This window comes from Sorghum bicolor, chromosome 8 (genome assembly GCF_000003195.3).
Source record: "Sorghum bicolor cultivar BTx623 chromosome 8, Sorghum_bicolor_NCBIv3, whole genome shotgun sequence".
NCBI classification, from domain to species: domain Eukaryota; kingdom Viridiplantae; phylum Streptophyta; class Magnoliopsida; order Poales; family Poaceae; genus Sorghum; species Sorghum bicolor.
Genome location: NC_012877.2, coordinates 3,649,020 through 3,667,618, shown reverse-complemented (window position 1 = coordinate 3,667,618; position 18,599 = coordinate 3,649,020). Strand labels below are relative to the sequence as shown.

Below are 18,599 nucleotides of genomic sequence, written 5' to 3'. Positions count from 1 at the left end.
AAGACCCAATCACTCAAAGCTCTCAAACTCTAAGAACTAACTCTCACAAAGATGCACTATAATATTGTCAGTCTATCCTAATTTTGATTGTGATCTTGAATGTCTTGAGAGGATGGACGCAGTGTTAGAAACACTAGCTCTATCTTATGACAATCTCTGGGCACTCCAACAAATTTGAACATGTGAGACAACCTTATATATATAACCCCATCCACCTCAACTAGCCGTAGGAAATAAGTATATCAGAATCATAAGCATCGGATGACCCGCTGCAGGAAAAATATGCCCAGCCGGATCATAGGGTGGTGTTACTAGCCGCCGTTGCCTTTTTCCATTAACGAGACGATCTACTCGTTTTTCTCCGGCGATCTTTGCTCCACTTTGTATCTTGCATCTTCTAGGATTTAGTATAATCTTTCTAACACACTTTTATCACCTAAATCACCAATACTATAGACTATACCTTTTTTTGTGTGTCTCTTTCTTTGTTTCTTGAGCTTGTTTGTATCCTTGCACTTTTCGTGGTTTAATTAATTTACTGAAGGGGCTTCGGCCCTCCAGTTATAAAAAAGGGATCCTGACAACAACCACGCAATAGTAAAATTATATAAGATGTTTGTACATGACCACAAGGGTAAATAATTCTTTAGAGTTGGGAAAAAAAAGTTGGCACTAATTTAGTCACACACCATCAAGTACATGATTGCAAGGGCCGCACATGGTCAATACATGCAGCTGAGGTAGGTATAAATGGCGATGCCGACTGGGGGTCATCAAGATTGATCTGATGCTCATTCTTCATTTGGAACACCCACGAATACCTGTCACAAAGATTTGTCACAGAGGGAACCACGTAGAACGCTAGCAAATCTCGTGTAAAAAAGGTTTTAGATAACAAGAGGTTAGAAGAGAGCTTGAGGGTAAAAGAAAAAGTGTAGTAAATTGGTTTTTGATTGATCGGACAGATGGATCCCTCAAGTAGCCGTTATCCTGTCATAGAGGTAGGTGGTCGATCGTATCCTAGTAGAGAATAGAAAACTTATTGCACACTCAATTTACAAGTTTATTTTTCCGACGAGATAAAACGATTTCCCAACAAGAAAATTCAAAATGATCTTGGACTACCGACATCGGCTAAAGCAGGTTCTAAAACCGGTGCTGAGGCTTTTTTTTCTCTGAAATTTACACAATTGTCCCAAATTAGATCTTCCTCAATTTAATTCGTTTTCCCTGTTCATTTTTTTTATTCTCTTGATTATATTATTTTAGCTGTCAACACGTCCCTTCTCTCCCTTCGCAAAAAAACAAAAAAAAAACGTCCCTTCTCAATTTGATCTCTGCGAACTGGAGTATTGGCCATTGGCCCCTTGCTCACGGAGCTGTGGCTGAACGGAGTCGTCTAGTATTACGTAACGGAGTCGTCTAAATCAGACCTTCGGAGTTCGTACACGGCCTAACCGGATGGTGTTAATAAATAACCGATGGAGGGAAAAATAAGGGCTGGGATAAGAGACCTAGTAATTCTTCTGGTCGCAATGGCTGCTGGCAATCGCCGCCCGCCGGCGGCAACTCTGCCGGCGGTGCTCATCCTCGTATGCGTGCTGGTGGCCTCGGCGTCCGGGCTCCAAATGCTCCCTGACGAGGACCCGAGTACGTACCCCGAGGACAGCAGCAGGCCGAGGGAGTTCTGGTACCCGCGCGGAGAAGTGATCGTCATCGATCTAGGCAACACCAACTCTTGCGTCGCCGGCTACACCGGCTCCGGCAAGACGACCGACGACGACGACGACACCATGTTCCAGTTCTGCATCCCCTCCTGGGTCGCCTTCACCGACAACGGCACTGCCCTCGTCGGCGAGGCCGCCAAGAACCACGCCGCCGCTGACCCCGAGGCCACCATCTTCGGCTTCAAACGCTTGCTCGGGCTAAGGTATATCGTTTCACTCAAAAAAAAAAAAAAATACACAAACTAAGGCCTTGTTTACTTCTTTACCCGAAACTCTTTTAGATACGGTAGTATTTTCGTTTGAAAAGTTTTTACTTTTTTTTTTTGGAACTAAACAAGACCAAAACTAGTTTTATATGAGCCTGTTTGCTGGTCTGAGAAAAAAACATTGTTGGCTGATAGAAAAAAATACGGCTTATATATAATCGATGACCTTGTTTAGTTTCCAAAATTTTTTAAGATTCTCCATCACATCGAATCTTATGGTATATGCGTGAAGCATTAAATATAGATAAAAAAAGATAGCTAATTGTACAGTTTATCTGTAATTTACGAGATGAATCTTTTGAGTGTAGTTAGTCTATGATTAGATAATAACTGTCAAATAAAAACAAAAGTGCTATAGTTAATAATGAAATCTAAAAAATTTCGCGAACTAAACAAGGCCGATGTCTCCATGCTAACTGTGTGTATCATCCTTCTATCTGGTAATAATAGGCGAAACCGGTGGTACGACGAGGACATCGTGCAGGGAGCCATCCAGCGCGTGCCGTACAAGATCGGTACAAGAAACTACGACACGACGATCGTCCAAGTGAAGAACAAGCAGCTAGAGTTCAGCGAGGTCGCGTCCATGGTAGTGGCTGAGCTGAAGAACAAAGCCGAGGAGTACCTCGGCCGCAGGGTCGAGTACGCCGTCATGACCATCCCATTTCACTTCGCCGCGGCGCACAGGGGGGCGGCCGAGTACGCCGGCAAGATGGCCGGACTAGACGTCGTCTGGACGGTCACAGAGCCGACCGCCGCCGCCGTCGCTCACGGCCTGCACACGAAGCTGCACGAGCACGGCGCTGCGCTTGTCTTGCGTGTCGGCGGCGGCACGTCTGACGCCAGCGTTTTGATCCTCCTGGATGGCAGGTTCGAAGTCTTTCGGTACCGGGATGACCCTTTCCTTGGAGGAGATGATTTTGACGACAGGGTTGTGGATTACTTTGCCAAGCAGATCAAGATGAAGCATGGAGTGGATATCAGTCAGGACAGAGTTGGTCTTGGAAAACTGAGGATGGCATGTGAGAATGCCAAGAAGGCATTGAGCAGTCAAGATCATGTTCAGGTGACTGCTGAATCCCTTGTTGATGGTGTCGATTTCTCCGAGCCGCTCTCACGGTCACAGTTTGAGGAACTGAATGATGATCTGTTCTGCAAAGTCATGGACTTGGTGGAAAACGTCATGGTAAGAGCTGGAATAGAGAGGAGGAAGAATAAGATCAATGAGATTGTTCTTGTTGGTGGGAGCGCCATGATTCCCAAGATTCAGAGCCTTGTCAAGGACTACTTTGACGGGAGGGAGCCAAACATACGGGTGAAACCGGATGAAGCAATGGCTCTTGGAGCCGCAATTCACGTCCATTCTCTTTAGTGACTTTATTATATTTACAGCTGAGTTTTTTTGTGTCATTGTTTCAGGTTTACAGTTGAGATTTTTGTTGTTTCGCTTTTAGGGAAAGACACACTTTTAGCCAAACATACGGGTGAAACCGGATGAAGCAATGGCTCCTGGAGCCGCAATTCACGTCCATTCTCCTTAGTGACTTTATTATATTTACAGCTGAGTTTTTTGTGTCATTGTTTCAGGTTTACAGTTGAGATTTTTTGTTGTTTCGCTTTTAGGGAAAGATACACTTTTATTGTAGAAGATGTAAATACATGGATCATAAACTGTTGACACCGTTTTTGGGCACGTGTCCAGGATGGCAGGATAGGGTGGCAGTACAATGCGGGTTGTTGATGAGGATGGTTGCCGATGAGGGAGAGGTTGGATGTGACTAAGTCCACAGGCAGTAATATGGTGCCGATGGCTGGGTAAAAAGGGCTGCCGATGACTATGGCAAGGGGATTGCCGATGACGCGAAGGAGGAGTCCGGAAGCTGCCAGTTGTCATCTGGAGGAGTTTCGGTTTGTCACGAAGGATAGTTTTATTATTTCCTTAGTTATTTGCATCGTTTTGTATACGGATTCCGTGTAATTTGGAATTCGAATTCTAAATCGTGTCTGGTCGTAGCTCTTTGAGCAGGGTATAAATATAAACCCTAGGACCTTGTAATCAAGATATCAAGAAATCAATCAAACACACGTTTTACTCATATTCCAGCATCTACTTTTTCGACGACTTCGTCATATTTTTCCTTTTTATTACGAGTTCTTAGGAATTCGTCGACTTAAGCTCGGCGTGTTCTCGAGTTCCGCGTGAGTACCTCTTAGCCGTGACATCCGGGCGCATCGCTGTTGTCAGGACTAAAGTATTCGAGTTATCACCTTTGCCGATAGCAAGGTCAAATCGGCTGGCACGCCTTAACGTTTGAATCGGGTATTAGCCTTTTGTGTTTGCAGATCAGTTTTGCATCAACACATCTTTTGGCACGCCCAGTGGGACAGATTCAAGATCAAGATCAACATGTCGATCTCTGACCTCGATCAAGACAACGTCATCCCCGTGACAGAGGCCAACCTCAAGGATGAGCAGAAGCAAGCTATTGCCCAAGCCATGGAAGAGTTCAAGCAGCAATGCCTGAAGTCTTTCAGCATAAACAGGAGCGGCGAAGTGGTCCAGAAAGATGCACTGCCAGCACCACGGCAGGTCACCTTCGACGCCAATCCTGGCAAGCTTCAAGATATGGTTGACAATGCCATCAATCGAGCGTTGATTAACCAAGCTGGTGTACTGTCTAATACGGTTTTCAACGCCGTGGCAAGAACCTTCAAGGAAGGACAAATCCCGCCGGATTATGTGGGCCCCTCCCATCATCAACCCACGGCACCAGAGGTCACGGCTCCATCGGCTGCCTTGACGAGTGTAAGTGCACAGTCTGCCGTCCCTCCAAGTACATTGGGGACTACTGGTGCACTATCTATGCCGATGGCAACCAACCCGCAAATTTCAGTTGGGCAGCATAAACTGACAACAGATATGTTGGCATCGGCAATGTCAGGGTTAACGCTTCCTCCCAACTGGTGGGGTTATGGTATGCCTCCAGAGTTGACGCCGGGAACATCACAGATAACTGACATGAGGGGCAAAACTCCTATGACATCGGCACCTTCCAATGTGCCGGTGAACCAGAGTCCTCGGTATACCACAACTACTACTGCAAGGCCTCACACTGGAAATCCTCAAGATTCAATGTTCCAGATGCCCAACGCATCGGCAGAGTCAATGCTGATGCAACAGAGGCCTATGGCCCAGTCGGGGTATGTCAATTCAACGACGGTACCCAATTACCAATCATCGGCAGTACCTATGCCGATGAACGCTAATAATGGATGGCTTGGACAGCAAGCCTTTCCACAATCGCCCCAGCAAGGTTATCAGACTACGGGGTTCCCGCAAGGGCAGGTTTATCCCGGGTTCCAAGGTCAGGGACTTCCCAACCAGCCAATAAATTTTGGACAGCAACCCGGAGGACAGCCAATCGGTGGACAGCAGTTTGGTAGTCCGCAGATTGGAGGACAGGTGACCAATACGATGTTCCATACAGGTCACGTCCCGAACAGACATGTGGAGGTTCGCCACCAAATGCCAGATCCGCAGCCGCCTCATCGGCAAGATGCCGATGCGTATTGGGACGATAAGATTGCTGAAGTAATGAGGGAACAATTTGGGATAAAACCCAAAGTCAACACTTATTCTTATCGGACACCGTATCCTCCAGCGTATGATTTGATCCCGCTTCCACATCGGTACAAGGTACCGGATTTTACAAAGTTTTCCGGACAGGACGACACGTCAACCATGGAGCATGTCAACAGGTTCATTATTCAATGTGGAGAGGCTGGTAATAGGGACGAATTGAGGGTTCGTCTATTTTCATCATCATTGTCTGGATCGGCCTTTACTTGGTTCATATCATTACCTCCCAACTCAGTAATTACTTGGGCCGATCTAGAGAAGCAATTCCACAGATACTTCTTCTCGGGGGTTCATGAGAAGAAGATCACCGACTTGGTCAAGTTGAGGCAACGTAATGATGAGTCGGTTGAGGGATTTGTGCAGAGGATACGAGAGGTCAAGAATAAATGCTATAGCCTGGTTCTGGATGATCGGCAGCTAGCCGATTTGGCTTTCCAAGGTTTGTTACCACATATCAGGGACAAGTATGCCTCTCAGGAGTTCGAAAGTTTAAGTCATTTGGTGCAGAGGATATCTGATCAAGACATCAAGCCTTTCGAGCCTAAGAGGGCATGGAATAAGAAAGTGTCATTTGTTGACGAAGCAACAAGCTCAGATTCCGACGAGGAACCAGTAATCGGTTTGGCAGAGTGGGTAAAAAACAAGAAGCCGATGTCTTGTCCTTTCGGGCAGAAGGAACCAGAGAAGTTCGCCTTTGACACCGCCAAGGCCGATAGGATTTTTGACTTTCTACTTCAGGAAGGTCAAATCAAACTGTCACCTAACCACGTGATCCCGTCGGCAGAAGAGTTGAAGAGGATGAGATATTGCAAGTGGCATAATGCAACTTCACATGACACCAACGAGTGCAAAGTGTTCAGACAGCAGCTGCAATCGGCTATAGAGTTAGGGAAAATCAAGTTTGACAGTTCCAAAGCCCAGAAGCCGATGAAGATAGACCAGCATCCTTTCCCGACAAACATGTTGGATGCTAAGGGGAAGGCTAAGGTCTTAACGTCGGAGACAGCTGAGAAGAGTGCATCGGTAGATCCTCAGCATCAAGTTACTACCGCCGATGCAAGAAGTAAGGGCTTAGTCCAGGAAGGAGCTAGTTCAGGAAGACTTCCTCGATCTGGTATCGTCATAACTCATAGAAGGCCTCGAGAGAGATGGCAACAACGAGAAGATCGGTATCGGCGCCAGCAGAAAGATTATCAACGGGAAGAAGAAAGACGCCGACAGGAGTGGAATCGGCACAGGGATCATTGGAATTGCCCATTCTTCATCCATTGTTGGGAGGAAAATATCAAGCTTCCTACTGTCAGAGACTGCCCTGAGTGCAACGGTTATGATCGGTACGATAGAACCGATCGGCATTATCATGATGATGAACGGCGATTTAATGGGCCAATCAGAGGAAGGGCGTCAGTTCATGATCGGCTGGGGGGCAGGCTTAGCGTTCGCGATCGGCTCGGTGACCGTGTCCAGTATTTTCCCAGGAACCAGGAAGAGCTCGAGGAGATGGCTAATGCGCGGGTTCCCGATGAGTTCATATTTTGCAGAGATGCTAACACACATCGTATGGAGTCAAGGGAGAACCGACGCCCGATGGCAAGACAAAGGCCACTTCCTCCATGGTGCCCTCAAGGATTAACCAAGACACAGAAAAGGAGATTGCAACGAGAAAGGCAAGAGGAGCTAAACAAGGGAGAGAACTCTGGAAGTCAGCAGCCGTCAGACACTAAGAGGGAAGGTCCATCGGCAGGCGTCAACATGGTCTTCATGTTGCCGATGGAGTTTCTTGCGCCAGCCAGTGACGATGACCTGGAATTTTCTGATCAGATAGCTCAGTTGGCTTTGGATCCGATGACGGCTGTCTTTGAGAAACCTGCCGATGACGAGAGGCAGCATCTTAAAGCTTTGTTCCTCAAAGGAAGGGTTGATGGGCAGCCAATGACTAAAATCCTAGTTGATGGTGGAGCTGCTATTAACATTATGCCGTATGCAGTATATCGGAAGCTTGGGAAAGGGGATCAAGATTTGACCAAGACCGATATGATGCTCAAAGACTTTGAAGGAAACGTGTCTCCAGTCAAGGGGGCGATATGCGCAGAGTTGACCATCGGCAGCAAAACCTTGCCGACAACTTTTTTCGTGATCAGCGGAAAAGGTGCCTACAATTTATTATTGGGGAGAGATTGGATTCATGCCAATTGTTGTGTCCCATCTACAATGCACCAGTGCTTGGTTCAGTGGGTAGGTGACAAGATTGAGATCGTCCCAGGGGATTCTTCTTATGTTATCGCATCGGCAGAAGCGGATACTTATGAAAGGACTAGGTGCATTTCAGGAGAAGTTTGGGAGAAAGATTTTCTCAAAGTTGCCGATTATGAGATTCCACCGATCCAAGCAGTCGGTTCTGACGACGGTTTTTAATGGATAGATTCGCCGATGATGGAAAATTAGGCCAGGGATTCACATCGGCCGATGATTTGGTAGAAGTAGATATAGGTAGTGGTGATAAGCCTAGGCCTACTTTTATTAGTGCTAAATTAGATCCTGAGTGTAAACGGCAGTTAACTAGTTTGTTAAAGGAATATAAAGATTGCTTTGCTTGGGATTATACAGAGATGCCTGGTTTAGACCGATCAATTTTTGAACATCGGTTACCCATCAAGTCTGGATTTCGGCCACATCAGCAACCAGCCCGCCGATGTAATCCTAACATTCTACCTGATATTAAGGCCGAAATCACTAAACTTATTGAAGCTAAGTTTATTCGGCAGTGTCGGTATGCCGAATGGATTTCCAATGTTGTTCCGGTTTACAAGAAGAACGGGAAGCTTCGGGTGTGCATTGATTTCAGGAATCTCAATAAAGCTACGCCGATGGATGGATACCCAATGCCTGTCGCCGATCTACTGGTTGATGCTGCGGCTGGCCATCGGGTCATCAGCTTCATGGATGGTAATGCGGGTTACAATCAAATATTCATGGCAGAGGAGGATATTCCAAAAACCGCATTCAGGTGTCCTGGTCATGTTGGACTATTTGAATGGATAGTCATGACTTTTGGGTTAAAGAATGCTGGTGCTACTTATCAAAGGGCCATGAATTTTATATTTCATGAGTTCATCGGCAAGATCGTAGAAATTTATATTGATGATGTGGTGGTTAAGTCTGGAGATTTCTCAAAGCATCTTGCCGATTTACGAAAAGTGTTGGAGTGCACCAGGAAGCATGGATTGAAGATGAACCCCAACAAGTGTGCATTTGGCGTATCGGCAGGGCAGTTTCTTGGTTTTATGGTACATCAGAGGGGTATTGAAATTAGTCGAAGATCTATTGATGCCATCAATAAAATAGTGGCCCCTACCAATAAAACCGAGCTCCAATCCTTGATCGGCAAGGTGAATTTTATCAGAAGATTTATATCGAATTTATCTGGGTGAATTCGTGCTTTCAGTCCTCTTCTTAAATTGAAAGCCGATCAGGAGTTTGTTTGGGGAGAAGAACAGCAGTTGGCTCTGGATGAGATCAAAAGGTATCTAGTAAATCCTCCAGTTTTAGTTCCACCTCAACAAGGGAAACCCTTCAAATTATATTTATCTACCGATGGATCGGTTATCGGTTCAGCTTTAGTTCAAGAATTTGAAGGGAAAGAGAGAGTAATTTATTATTTGAGTAGGAGGTTGATTGATGCTGAAACCAGGTATTCGGCCATTGAGAAACTGTGCTTATGCTTATATTTTTCATGTATCAAGCTGAGACATTACCTGTTGTCGGCTGAATGTGCTGTTGTGTGCAAAGATGATGTGGTCCGATACATGCTATCTATGCCGATTATGAGTGGTAGGATCGGTAAATGGATTTTAGCGCTGTCGGAGTTTGATTTGCGTTACGAATCGGCTAAAGCAGTCAAAGGGCAGATCATGGCCGATTTTGTAACTCAGCATTGCGGTCTAGTGGAAACCTTGGAAATTACACCCTGGACGCTCTTCTTTGATGGATCTACCTGTGACCGGGGGGCAGGAATCGGTATTGTATTGGTTTCTCCTAAGGGGAGGAAGTATGAGTTTTCATTACCGATTGTTGCTACATCGACAAATAATCAGGCTGAGTATCAAGCTCTGATCAAGGGATTGGAGTTGTTAAGAGAAGTTCGTGCTGACGCTGTCGAAATATTCGGGGATTCCATGTTGGTTATAAATCAATTGGCCGGAAGCTATGAATGCCGAAGTGAAGTTCTCATAACCTATTTCGAGAGAAGTATGCAACTGTTAAAGGAATTCAAGAACTTCCGATTGGAGCATGTTCCCCGATTGCATAATGAAGACGCTAATCGGTTAGCCCAGCATGCCTCAGGATATCAGCCAATGATTAATGCGACATCGGCAGTCAGTGCCGGTGATTGGAGGAAAGAAATTATCGACTATCTAGAAGATCCATCCAAAAAAGTTGAAAGACGGGTTCGGTTTCAAGCGACCAAGTATGTGCTCCTTGAAAATGAATTGTATTATCGAACTATCGACGGAATTCTTCTCCGATGCTTGGGTGATGATGAAGCCAGAAGTTTGATGGGGGAAATCCATGAAGGAGTGTGTGGAGCCCATCAGTCAGCTTTTAAGATGAAGTGGATGATTCGAAGGAATGGATATTTTTGGCCAACCATACTTGAAGATTGTTTTAAATATTTCAAGGGATGTCAAGGTTGTCAAAAGTTCGGTAATATCCAGAGAGCACCCGCATCGGCTATGAATCCTATAATAAAACCTTGGCCGTTCCGGGGGTGGGCCATCGATCTGATCGGCCAGATTTATCCACCATCTAGCAAAGGGCATAAGTTCATTCTAGTTGCCACTGACTATTTCACTAAGTGGGTTGAAGCTATTCCTTTGAAGAAAGTCACATCGGCCAATATGATTGATTTTGTGAAGGAGCATATTATTTACCGATTTGGGATTCCCCAAACGATTACTACCGATCAGGGCACCATGTTCACGTCGGGGGAGTTCGATGAATTCGCAATCGGTATGGGAATTAAAGTGTTGAATTCTTCTCCTTACTATGCTCAAGCCAACGGGCAGGCCGAAGCGTCTAACAAAGGAATTATCAAGCTTATTAAACGAAAAATTGAAGAAAATCCTAGGCGGTGGCATACATTGTTAAATGAAGCACTGTGGTCTTATCGGATGGCTTGTCATGGATCAACCAAGGTGTCACCCTATCAATTGGTGTACGGACATGATGCAGTGTCGCCTTGGGAGATTAAGGCTGGATCTAGGCGATTGTCTTTTCAAGATCAATTGGCTGCCGATGATTATGCCACTTTGATGACCGATGAGTTAGATGATTTAGCAGGGCATCGGTTAAAGGCTTTAATGAGTATAGAAGAAAATAAGAAGAGAGTTGCTAGATGGTATGATAAAAAAGTAAAGGCTAAGGAGTTTGCCGATGGGGATTTGGTATGGAAGTTGATTTTGCCAGTCGGGACTAAAAGTTCGAAGTTTGGGAAGTGGTCTCCTAATTGGGAAGGTCCTTATCGGATAAGACACTCAGCTCCTGGTAATGCCTATATTCTAGAAACTCTCGAAGGAGTTGAATTTCCCAGAGCATTAAATGGCAAATATTTAAAGAAGTACTGCCCCAGCATATGGGTCGACGCATAAAAGTTTAAGTGCCGATAACACTCCTATCGGCTGGATTTAAATGTTCAGGGGCGGACTTAATGTTTCAAAAGATGCCGATAACAGTCTTATCGGCTAGACTAAAAGCTAAAAGCGGAAAAACAAAGGTGTGTTGCCGATGAAAGCTTCAGATGTTCAGCAGCGCTTGGATTGCTGATATGGCGCGCAGCCGAATCTGATTGGCTGTCTCTATCTCTTTGATATCATCATCGGCAGAACCTTCTATCGGCTTCAGCTTCCTCTTCAGCTGCAGCGCTTTGCGACCATGGACGTTTCGTTCTTGTTCAAGGTGCTTGATGGTCTCCGGCAGTTGACTCTCTTCTTGCTGGGCTTGGGACAGAGCGTCCTCTACTTGCTTGAGTTCGGCTAGTAGAGCTTCTCGTTTTGCCGATAGATCAGACACCTTCTGCTTCAGTGCATCACCTGAGGACTTTAAGGTGCCGATGTTCTTATGTTTCTCATCGGCTAAGAGTTTTTCTTTCATCATCTCCTCAGAAAGCTGGATTTGAGCGGCTCTATCGGCAAGACGTCGAGTGGCTCTCTGGTACTGTAGCTGGCGACTTTCTAGGTGTGCAGCATGGAAGAGTGTTTCTTCAGCATCGGCAGGAATTTGGCCTCTAAGGGTCTTGAACAGGGCTTTGGCTGGGTCAGAATCATTGACCAGCTGAGTTGTGTCTTGATGAAGTATGGCCGATAGCTCTTCCAGCTTAGCTCTGGTTTCTGCCGATACAGTCCCAACTGCCCGAGAGGAGCTTGCTTCCTCGCCTTCTTCTTCGAAGATATCAATGGCGAAGGAGAATAAGCTGTTGGGAGAATCTTGTTCCTGAAAATGAAGATGAAATAAGTCAGTTTTATGGTCAAAACTTCGGCAGACGATACTGGTGGAAAATTGGATGACTTACTTGCTTCAAGGCGATTTCTTGCCTTTGACTCAAAGATGCCGATGGAGCTACAGGTTGATCGGCAAATGTTGCCAATGGAACGATATCGCCTGAAAGAAGACAGGAAGGATTATGAGACTAAATAAGAATAAGTTTATCGGCAGAAGTATTGTTGAGATATGTTACCCGGAGGAGAGAGAACAGCTGCCTGAGTCGGGGAAACCGCCGATGATATAACTGGACCTGCCGGGCCAGTTGTTTGTTCACCTACGTCAGCCGATGCACCTGCCACTTGAGGTTCTTCCTGCTGGGGTTCTTCCATCTGTGGTGCTTCCTGCATTGGTTGGGGAGATGGTACTTGCTGTGTCTGGACTTCTGGAGAAGAAGGGGAAGATTCCACCGGGATTGGAGACACCGGAGGAGGAGGAGGAGTTGCCACTTTCTGGCGCTTTGTTCCAGCCTTAGCACCTTGGATGCCCTTCCTCTTTGGCTGGCTAGACTGGGGGGCATCGGCACCTTGGCGTTTGGCTTTTGCCGATGCACCAGTTTGCTGCAACAACAAAAAGGAGTTTATGAGCACAGATAGCCGATACAAAGATAGTCAGCATAAATGAAAAAGGTTTTAACAGATTGCCTTGAAAGCTTGCGCCAGAGTGGAGGCAGTTACCGTTGGTGATGTCTGAGTTTTCCTGGTGGTAACTTTCTTGAGGCGCACACCCCGGTGCACGATGGAAGCCAGAGTGGGAGCCTTATGGTCGATTGAGGAAATCGGGCCTGATGGGAATAAGTCGATCGGCTTGCCACTCCTGCTAACCGATGGGGGGGTGTTGTCAATCTGCAAAAGAAATACAGGGGTAAGTTACCGATGGGAATGGTATTGGAAAATAAGACATCGGTTTAAAATACTTACAGTGTCATCGGGGACTTCGTATTCGGGGTCGATCATGCCGCGGTATGAGAGGGCCGATCTGCAGAACAGATTCTCCTTCCATTCTGCCCACCATAGCTTGTATGCCTGAGTGATAAAGGCGGCTGGAACCCATTCTGACAGATCTACGTCTGTATCGGCATTTGGTGGTAACTGGGCTACTCGAGTCCACTCGAGGAGGTTGGCGATGGGTTCTCTGGGCTTTATTACATCGGCATAAGGAAGTGCAATCGGCAACTGGCCGAAAGCTAGCTGGCGAGCTAATGCCGATGGATTATAAAATTCATAGGTTTGGGGGGAGGTTTTCGTGCTACCGAAGAAATTCACCGGTATGGCTCTGGGAGTCACGATTGCCATCATCACCTCATTGTCCCTGTCGAGAGCCTCATCAAATGGATTGAAGGTCAGAGGGAGCATGCTGTCTGGGTCGTCATAAGCCAGCCATGGTCGTTCATCTCTGGCCAGACCCTCATACAGAGTCTCGAAGAATCGGCCGATCTGATCCGGATTGTTCCCTGAACCGGGTAAGACTATAACGGCTTCACCAAAGTTCAAGGGGGCACGCGTTGCCGATTCCTCTTCACCTAACACATGATTCTCGGCTATATCTCTTGGGAAGTGCTGTGAGAACAAGTTGAAATCAAGGCGCTTATGCAGGTGCAGATTGAGCCACATGTTAATAAACCACCAGGGGCCTCCCAAGTTGCCGATGGATTGGCCAAGCAGGAGTTTCTGGGCTACCTGATGAAGAAGGTGGTAAACAGCGCCGAGCAAATATCGGCCGAGAGGAAATTGGCCGCCGCTAGCCAGTCTTTCTGCTGCCGATAGATAGACAGAAGTCGGTCCTGCCGATCGACCACAGAATACAAACTTGTCCAGCCACATGTTCAAAAAGGTGGTTTGCTCCTTTGTGGTGACAGGCCCTCTCCCGCGGTACTTCTGGATGTACCCTGACCAACCGCCGATAGCGCGAGTCTCCACTTTGGCACTGGGGGCGGTATCAAAAAAGTGGGTGCTATCGGCAGAAGATATATCTAACCCAGTAAGCATGGCTACATCGGCAAGGGTAGGAGAAGCAGGGCCGTGGCCAAAAACAAAAGCATTGAGAGTGTCTGACCAAAAGTAGGATGCAGCTATCAGCAATGACTCGTTCCTGTGCACATCGGCAATGGATAGCCTAATGCATTGAGCTAGCTTCCTCTCACCCCATTGAACTTCATATGAATTGCTGACCCTCAAGAACCAATCTTTCCACCCTACAGTAGGACTGGGCCAAGAACGAAAGGTGTCTTTCCACAGATCTAAAGAAAAGTTTTCAGCTCTAAAGGGAATCCTGTTGGTTTCTGCATTAATAAGGTCGGTTGGATCTGGATCCCCTAGAGGGCCGAGGCACTGAAGGTGTGGTTGATCGGTAGGGATGACAATTTTGTTGGACAACTCCTAGTGTTTTGGGGAATAAAAATACAAAGAAAAAGGAAAAGGAAAATATTCGGTAAGATGAATCGCAGATGAATAGGAATGCGAGAAAAAGGTACAGCAGATGAGATGGAAGTCTGACCTCAGGGACGACGAAGCCAATGGCCATCTTGTCGTGAAGAGGACGTTGGAGGGCACCGGAGTTGATGAAGAAGAATGCTTGTCGGAGGTCTTAAGGGTTGTAGATGGCGCCGCCGCTGGAAAAGCAGAGTTGGATAGTAGAATGGTGTAATGGGGAGGAGTACCCAAGAAGGAACTATTTATAGGACAAGATGGGCAAGGGCAAATCCGTCTTATCTCTTTGCCGCATCCGAGAAGCCCGAGGGTACTCAGGTGGATATGGTAACTGTTCGCACGGTAATCCAGGGATTGTGCACGTGATTTGACAGGAAGCGGTCATTATCTAAAGATATTTTACTGTGCGCAATCTCCTGGTCGGTCCATCGGCGATATTCTATAACGGTCATCTTGCCGATAGGCGGATAGACGGGGATAACCGTTTTTTGCGAATATCCTGGTCAGAGCATCGACAGATCTTTATAACGGAATTGTTGCCGATGTACGACCAAGAGAGATGCCCATTTAGGAAGTTGGGGATTTCGAGGAATCTGCGGAGGATTAGGATCAGAGTTGCCCAGATTGAGGTTGTCGGTTACCAGATTAGGAGCATTAATTGCGGAGAAGGCATCATTACTGCAGAGAATTTCGGAGCATTAATAGTTTTATACTCCGAAACTGGGGGGCATGTGTTGACACCGTTTTTGGGCACGTGTCCAGGATGGCAGGATAGGGTGGCAGTACAATGCGGGTTGTTGATGAGGATGGTTGCCGATGAGGGAGAGGTTGGATGTGACTAAGTCCACAGGCAGTAATATGGTGCCGATGGCTGGGTAAAAAGGGCTGCCGATGACTATGGCAAGGGGATTGCCGATGACGCGAAGGAGGAGTCCGGAAGCTGCCAGTTGTCATCTGGAGGAGTTTCGGTTTGTCACGAAGGATAGTTTTATTATTTCCTTAGTTATTTGCATCGTTTTGTATACGGATTCCGTGTAATTTGGAATTCGAATTCTAAATCGTGTCTGGTCGTAGCTCTTTGAGCAGGGTATAAATATAAACCCTAGGACCTTGTAATCAAGATATCAAGAAATCAATCAAACACACGTTTTACTCATATTCCAGCATCTACTTTTTCGACGACTTCGTCATATTTTTCCTTTTTATTACGAGTTCTTAGGAATTCGTCGACTTAAGCTCGGCGTGTTCTCGAGTTCCGCGTGAGTACCTCTTAGCCGTGACATCCGGGCGCATCGCTGTTGTCAGGACTAAAGTATTCGAGTTATCACCTTTGCCGATAGCAAGGTCAAATCGGCTGGCACGCCTTAACGTTTGAATCGGGTATTAGCCCTTTGTGTTTGCAGATCAGTTTTGCATCAACACAAACAAATCGTAGGGTTAACTGGAACAATGTGTCACTATAAAATACATCGCTACAATTCACTTATTTGTAGATGCACTATTATTATAATTTGTTCTTTATCTATATTTTGCCTTCATTACATTTACAATTGGAGTTTTGTAGTAAGTTTTAAGGATCGTTACACTTTTATTGTAGATGTACATACATGGATCATGAACAAATTGTAGGGTTAACTGGAACGTGTCATTATAATTTTTACGATTTTAAAGGTACATCACTATAATTCACTTATTTGGAGATACGCTATCATAATTTGTTGTTTATCTAAATTCTGCCATATTGTGCACTTCTAATGACATCAGACCCGTGCACAGGCCATAGTATGTTTGTGTATATATAGGCCTTGTTTAGTTTCCAAAAAAGTTTGTAAAATTTTTCAGATTCTTCGTCATATCGAAATTTTAGACGCATGCATGGAGTATTAAATATAGACAAAAATAAAAACTAATTGCACAGTTTCGTCGGAATTGACGAGACGAATCTTTTGAGCCTAGTTAGTCTATTATTGGACAATATTTGTTAAATACAAACGAAAATGCTATAGTGTCGATTTCCTAAATTTTTTTGAAACTAAACAAGCCCTATGTCAAAAAGTCGTCACTATACATTTGTCCTCTCTCAACCTCACTTGCGTATGGGTCCATTGCTTACGACATATCTCTCCGTCCATAGCCAACCAAAATCCCCTTAAGGGGATGTGCTCTCACTCTCTTCACTGCTGGATTCATATTTAGAAATGTGCAAACGCACATCTCAAAAAAGATTTCCACTGAGATGTGTATTTGTACATTTCTCAATGCGAATCTAGTGGAGAGAGTGAGAGCGTATGCCTTCAACAGCAAAAAATAACTTTACCATTCATCCCCAACCTTCGCGTTCTTCAGGGGCTCAAAATTGGTCAGGCTCGAAATTGAACAATCAAAACACGCCTGAACAGAGAAAGTATATATTTCTATTACAATGAGTTGGCTGCTAGCAATACCTTGGAATAGGAATCAGAACTTGCCCATGTCACCTTGCTAGGCTGGGATTGGAGGCCCACTTGTTAATCTTGATGGAGATGTTGTTGGAGGTTGAGTGAAGTATAATCTTTTTATTGGTATGTTTGACAGTAAACCTGGTGAAGTTGGCCATGATAGTCATCCCACCTTTTCGGGAAGTAGTTGGAGATGAGAATCTTGTGTTAAACAGGTAGGTATTCACATGCATGTTGAAAAAATATATTAAGGCCTTGTTTAGATTCAATTTTTTTTTGAATTTTGACACTGTAGCACTTTTATTTTTATTTGACAAACATTATTCAATTATAGAGTAACTAGACTTTAGTTTGTCTCGCCATTTACAAGTAAACTGTACAATTAGTTATTTTTTTATCTATATTTAATGCTCCATGCATGTGCTGCAAGATTCGATGCGATGGAAATCTTATAAACTTTTGGATTTTTGAATGCATCTAAATAAGGCCTAAGATGGGGTTAAGTTTCTGGACACATGAACTATTTTATTCAATTGAACTACAGGTGGCCTATGCCTATGCCCCACTGGTGCCATCCTGACTCTGTGGACGAGGATAAATCTGATGATGATGATGAGTTCGTCTCTGAACCCAAATCTCGCCGCAGGAGGAAATACATTTACACATTGGGAGTTAAAAAAAATGCTTTATTAGTCATATACGATCTCCATGTCATTGCTAGTTTGAGATGGCTGAAGTAACCTGTACTACGCGGCTTGCCGAGGTCTTATTATATGTGCTGCGTTTGGTAGCTTCAATTATCTGGCTCCATTTTGACTTGTTGAGTAGCAGGTTGCACTGGTAGTTTAAAGTTATTACACTATCACAGTCGTTAAGAACGACTACTTGGCTGCTTGGGGTGTTATGTTTTGAATACTGCGTTGGGCACAGATCAATGTTCAGTGTTATATGCGTGCCTTGCTACATGGTTCCTGTTATGTTTTATGCCCTGTGCATGATATGATTCAAAGTACTAGTGGACATTCCTCCTCGTCGGCATCAGCTCGGTCAATGATATGTCGGAATCAGCCTATCGCAAGAATTTTTGGGTCACACGCTCGGTATTCAGTCAAATTTCTCGAGCTAACTAATCATGAGTTCCTCTCCGTTCCTCGCTTCGATTCGATCCATGGATTTTTTTTAGTTGTGATAACCATGCATAGGCCGAGGCAGCTACACTACACGCCTCTTATCATTATCTTGGTTGAATAGCAATCTGGATCTCATTGCAGAGTGCTAGCAAGCAGAGTAAGCTCAGTTCCATGGCAGGAGCAGCACTAAACTAAATAACTAATCTGAACCAAATGTGGAAGAGGTTCTTCTAGCTACTAAGGACAGGATGTGCAAGGAATGCTTCGACGAAGAAGCCTGCTCCTTGATTCTTGAACTTGTGAAATGTGTATGTGGCAGAGGGGAGAAACGGTTTGTCATTTGTGTATGCCATCTAGAGTTGTGGTTTTGCTCGCTTGCCATTATAGAAAGCCAAGATCAGCTACTGTGGAGATGGACGACGAATGGACATT

At 45.3% G+C, this 18,599-nt stretch overlaps 1 protein-coding gene across 1 annotated transcript; it reads left to right on the top strand.

Moving 5' to 3' along the window:
- On the top strand, nucleotides 1,536-3,365 carry LOC8066979 (luminal-binding protein 5). Its single transcript, XM_002442774.1, has 2 exons — nucleotides 1,536-1,930; nucleotides 2,444-3,365. Exons 1-2 carry the CDS (start codon nucleotides 1,536-1,538, stop codon nucleotides 3,363-3,365), a joined length of 1,317 nt encoding a protein of 438 aa, XP_002442819.1.